The 4,317-nt window shown below is 37.2% G+C and overlaps 1 protein-coding gene and 1 pseudogene across 1 annotated transcript; one reads left to right on the plus strand and one right to left on the minus strand.

Moving 5' to 3' along the window:
• The first annotated feature begins 239 nt into the window (after positions 1-239).
• On the plus strand, positions 240-1,322 carry LOC137649418 (uncharacterized). Its single transcript, XM_068382406.1, has 2 exons — positions 240-414; positions 1,012-1,322. The coding sequence occupies exons 1-2, from the start codon at positions 240-242 to the stop codon at positions 1,320-1,322; spliced, it is 486 nt and encodes a 161-aa protein (XP_068238507.1).
• Positions 1,323-3,503: 2,181 nt separating this feature from the next.
• LOC137649420 (piggyBac transposable element-derived protein 4-like) overlaps positions 3,504-4,317 on the minus strand; it is a 4,262-nt pseudogene continuing 3,448 nt past the window's right edge.

Genomic DNA, 4,317 nt, shown 5'->3' on the forward strand with positions numbered 1-4,317 from the left:
ATTACTGGAAGAAAGTGTTACTTTTATAAAGAAAAAACTGTCCAAGTTGGACCTAATATGAACAAACTTTATGCAGTATTGGATAACCTGACTGGAAATAAGAAGAAACACAGGCTGCCTGAGGGCTATTCCGATAGTGAATTGGTGCATGTATTTTTAATCTTTTTTGAAACAAAAATCAACAGAATTGTTTCAACATTTAATGACAAGACTCAATGGTGGTAGTAGAAAACGAACAAATGGCGGATGAAAAATTTCTTAGGTTTCAAGTTGTGAGTGAATCAGTAGTTAGTGATGTTGTTAAGAAAGTAAAGCTTACACACTTTGCTAACGACCCTATGGCAATTAGTTCGCTTACTAGCCATGAGAATTTTGGGAGATTAGTGTCTAATGTTACAAATATGGTGAATTCAAGTATTTTAAATGGTGTGTTTCCAGAGTCTGAGAAGAGAGCTATTGTCAACCCAGTATTAAAGGGGAGTCTGGACCCCAGTGCCTTAGTTCCTTTCGCTCGGTATCAAATTTGACATTTCAATCAAAGGTACTTGAAAGTGTTCTTCTATTACAACTTAATGATCACTTAAGTGCTGTTGGAGCGATTCCCGATAGTCAGTCTGCTTATCATAGTCTTTATTCTACCGAGACAGCATTATGTTCTGTGGTGAGTGACATGCGTTGACTTCTTGATACTGGGAAATACGGATTATTGATCCTACTAGACTTTAGTGCCGTCTTTAATACAGTAGTACATAGCCTTCTGCTTTAGGACTGTGAGCTTATTGGCATCGAGGGGATGGCTATCTCCTATCTTAAGAGTTATCTTGAGGGCAAAACTTATTGTATACAAATAAGAGACATTTTCTGACTTCAGACCTTTGACGAGGGAAGTGCCTCAGGTACTGTACTGGGGCCAATTATTTTCTTGATTTATACGGCTGACTTGTCTTCAGTACTTGAGAAATATGGAGTGAAATATAAGCTATTCGCTAATAACACTATTCTATATATCAGGGACTTACATATGTGATGCTAAAAGACAACTTAGTGCTATCATCTCGTACATTAAACGGTGGATGGACTCAAGGCAATTGACACTGAATGAGGACAAGACTGAGTGTTTGTTTGTTGGCCAGGGGATGGACTTTGGAAGATTAAATATGCAAACCCTGAGCTTGAATAACATAGATATTGCAGTGACCAAGCGGGCAAAAAACCTTGATGTATTATTAGACAGTAAATTGTTAATGAAGAATCAGATAAACCATACAGTGGAAATAGCAGGCTATCATTTAAGAAATGTAGCATTTGTGAGAAAAACTTAGATGATGAATCTATGAGAAAGCTTATTCATAATCATGTAGTGAGTAAATTGGGCAATTGGAATTCATTATATCATGGTCTTCCCAATTACTTGTTTAGGATACTTCAGTTAATCATGAATCGTGCTGCAAGGCTGATAAAGGGTCAATCGATGAGAAAATGAATAACTCCTGTATTAATAAAACTGCATTGGCTTCTGGTCAAAGCACGAATTGTGTATAAGCAGTGCATTATGGTGTATCAGGCATTAAAGTTTGGTAAGCCCTAGTACATGAGAGATATGCTTGTAGACTTAGAGTAGATACTGACATTGTTTTGAGGCATGGTGCTAAAGTGAATAGATTACTGGAGCCGAGGTTTCATATGGAGTCTGGATGATGGGCATTCATTTGTAGTGCACCCCATCTTTATAATAAACTTCCTAGTAATGTTAAATCGGCTGAAAGTGTGAGCATCTTCAAGATGAGGCTTAATACATACCTCTTCACTGCATCTTACGATTTGGAGAATGCATTAATCAAAGAAGAATTTGAACTGCAGAATTTTTACGTGGGAGCCTTGGAGAGGCACCATGCCATGGATGAAAGCCCCCTGAAGCCTTCACTCAAGTAACTCAAGTAATTATACATGTTGCTCTTTTTCGGTCTCAGTGTTAATCCCATCCTTATTTTCTCCATAGCTTTTTTGAGTTGTAACTAGATTATGTTTTAAGCCAAAGGTTCTAAGTTTCTGATGCACAAGTTAATACAGGTAGGACCATTTGTTTAACCAGGTAACGGTAAATCCCGTTACTTATTAAGGTAAAGCCGGGCATATATGACCGGCCATAAAAAGTTATTTTATAAAATATTTCCCAATAAGTTGTAAAGACAATTAGGGTTTGGCTTATTGGTTTTAACAACCCTTAATACTACTCTGGTGTTTAAATCAAACAAAGAATAGAAAAAAATATTTTTACTAAATATTTCAAAAAAATAAGTTTGATTTTTTAATCACTTACAGTAAAAAATTTACAGAAAATCACAGAATTCAAATATTTACATAATCTTCACAGGACTTCATCCCAGGTGGTGTCTTGAGCACTGGAGAAAATCTGAAGCAAATTTGTCGAAAACGGAGAGAGTTGAAAAACGTGAATTAAATCTTTTTGCAAAAAAAACACAAAAAAAAAATTGATCCTTTTTTTGGCTACCAAATGACTATTATATACATATGAAAATTACTAAAAGTTATATAATATATTGGTATATGATCTAAGAATACAATAATCATAAAAAAATTATATATTTGCGCACTTTAGTTTAAAAAAGACAAGTAAATGATAAAACCACCTTTTGAGGGACGATTTTTCACGCAATTCCTTCAAATAAAATATGTGGTACATCATCATATATGAGCTCAATCACATTGAAAATTACGGCAATTTATAGAGAATTTCATAAGGAACAAGAATATGACAAGTTTATAATACTTACAATAAAAACAGGGTCACAAGGGCTAGCAGAGTCCGAGGTTGTGCAGGTGTCGCAGGCAGCAGCTGTTGGAGGAAAAACAAGTGATTAGAAGCGTGAATGAACGCATGCATTCAAGACGTCATTTGACATACTAAATAGTGTTATATTTCGTTAAAATTTCACCTGGACCCTTACAGAAGATGTACAGTCAGTTTTAAGAAAGAAATAATCAAAATAACAAAAAAATATATCCGCTAAGGGACAATAAATTTGAGAGGGCCGAGTTATCAGCCACTTGTTTCTTAGAAAGTGCTACATAACTCTCAATAAACGAGCTCAATCACACTGAATATTACATAATCTATAGAAAATTTCATAAGGAACAGGATTATAACAAGATTATAGCACTTACAATAAAAACCGAGTCACAGGGGCAAGCAAAGTTAGAGGAGGTGTGCATGTCGCAGGCAGCATCTGTGGAAAGAGGAACAAGCTATTATAATGTATGCTTTCAAGAGGCAATTAGGCTTACTGAACATTATTACTTTTGACTGAAATTCTACATGAATCTTTTCAGATGATACATGATAACTTTGAGCAAAACAAATTAGGAAAATAGGAATCTGTAAACCCCGAATGAACACTAAAATTGAGAGGGACGACTTTTCATGAAAATTATATATTCTCAAAACTTTACTGCAACATGAAAGAAAATATGTGGTGTCTTACCTAGACATTTTTGCAATTGGCACAGCAGATAACTTGGTGGCTGGCACAGACAGGTTTATGACAATGAACACAAGAAATTCTACTTTTCTTGTGGGTGTTACTGGGACACATGTAACATCTTGTGCGCGTTTCCAACCTCGAGGACGCTGCTTCTTGTGGTAATTCAGGAAGATTGAATGTTATTCTCATTATATGTTTCAGATCACAAGAGAGAAAAGTGAAGAGCCTGTACCTACGATTTACCCATTCGTAGCACAAGCCCTCCATCAGCTCCTTGTAGAATTGCCGCCTACTCTTCTTTGGAAGACTCGTGTTGTCGGTGTACAGAATATAGGAGTTCACCATCACCATGTTGAGCATTTCAAAGAAGTATACTAGAGGCCACCGTCTCGTCTTTCTTGCGCAGGAACTGATGCTGCATAGCTGATCAAAGCAATCAACTGCACCTTTAGTTGCATTGTAGAACATCTGAATGTCAGATTTGTAGTTCTCGATGACTGAAGGCTGGTGGTGGAATGTCGACAGCAGAAGAACCCACTTGGTGAAGTTGACCCTCTGGCACTGCAAGGTGACGTTGTGGGCATAGGAGAATGCAGCCACAGAAGAACCAACTTCCATCTTCTTGTTGATGACACACTGAGGAATATAGGGCTTCTGTCTGATGGTCCCTACCAGGTCCATGCCAACATCCTTCAGCGACAGGACTAAGGGCAGGGAGGTGAACCAACTGACTGTTGTCACTGTCCTCCCTCGTCTGTGGTATGGCTGAACAAGCTCCATAGTAAAAATCTCTCCTAACGTCATCCCCTTCGGA

This window comes from Palaemon carinicauda, chromosome 11, assembly GCF_036898095.1.
Source record: "Palaemon carinicauda isolate YSFRI2023 chromosome 11, ASM3689809v2, whole genome shotgun sequence".
Classification (NCBI taxonomy): Eukaryota; Metazoa; Arthropoda; class Malacostraca; order Decapoda; family Palaemonidae; genus Palaemon; species Palaemon carinicauda.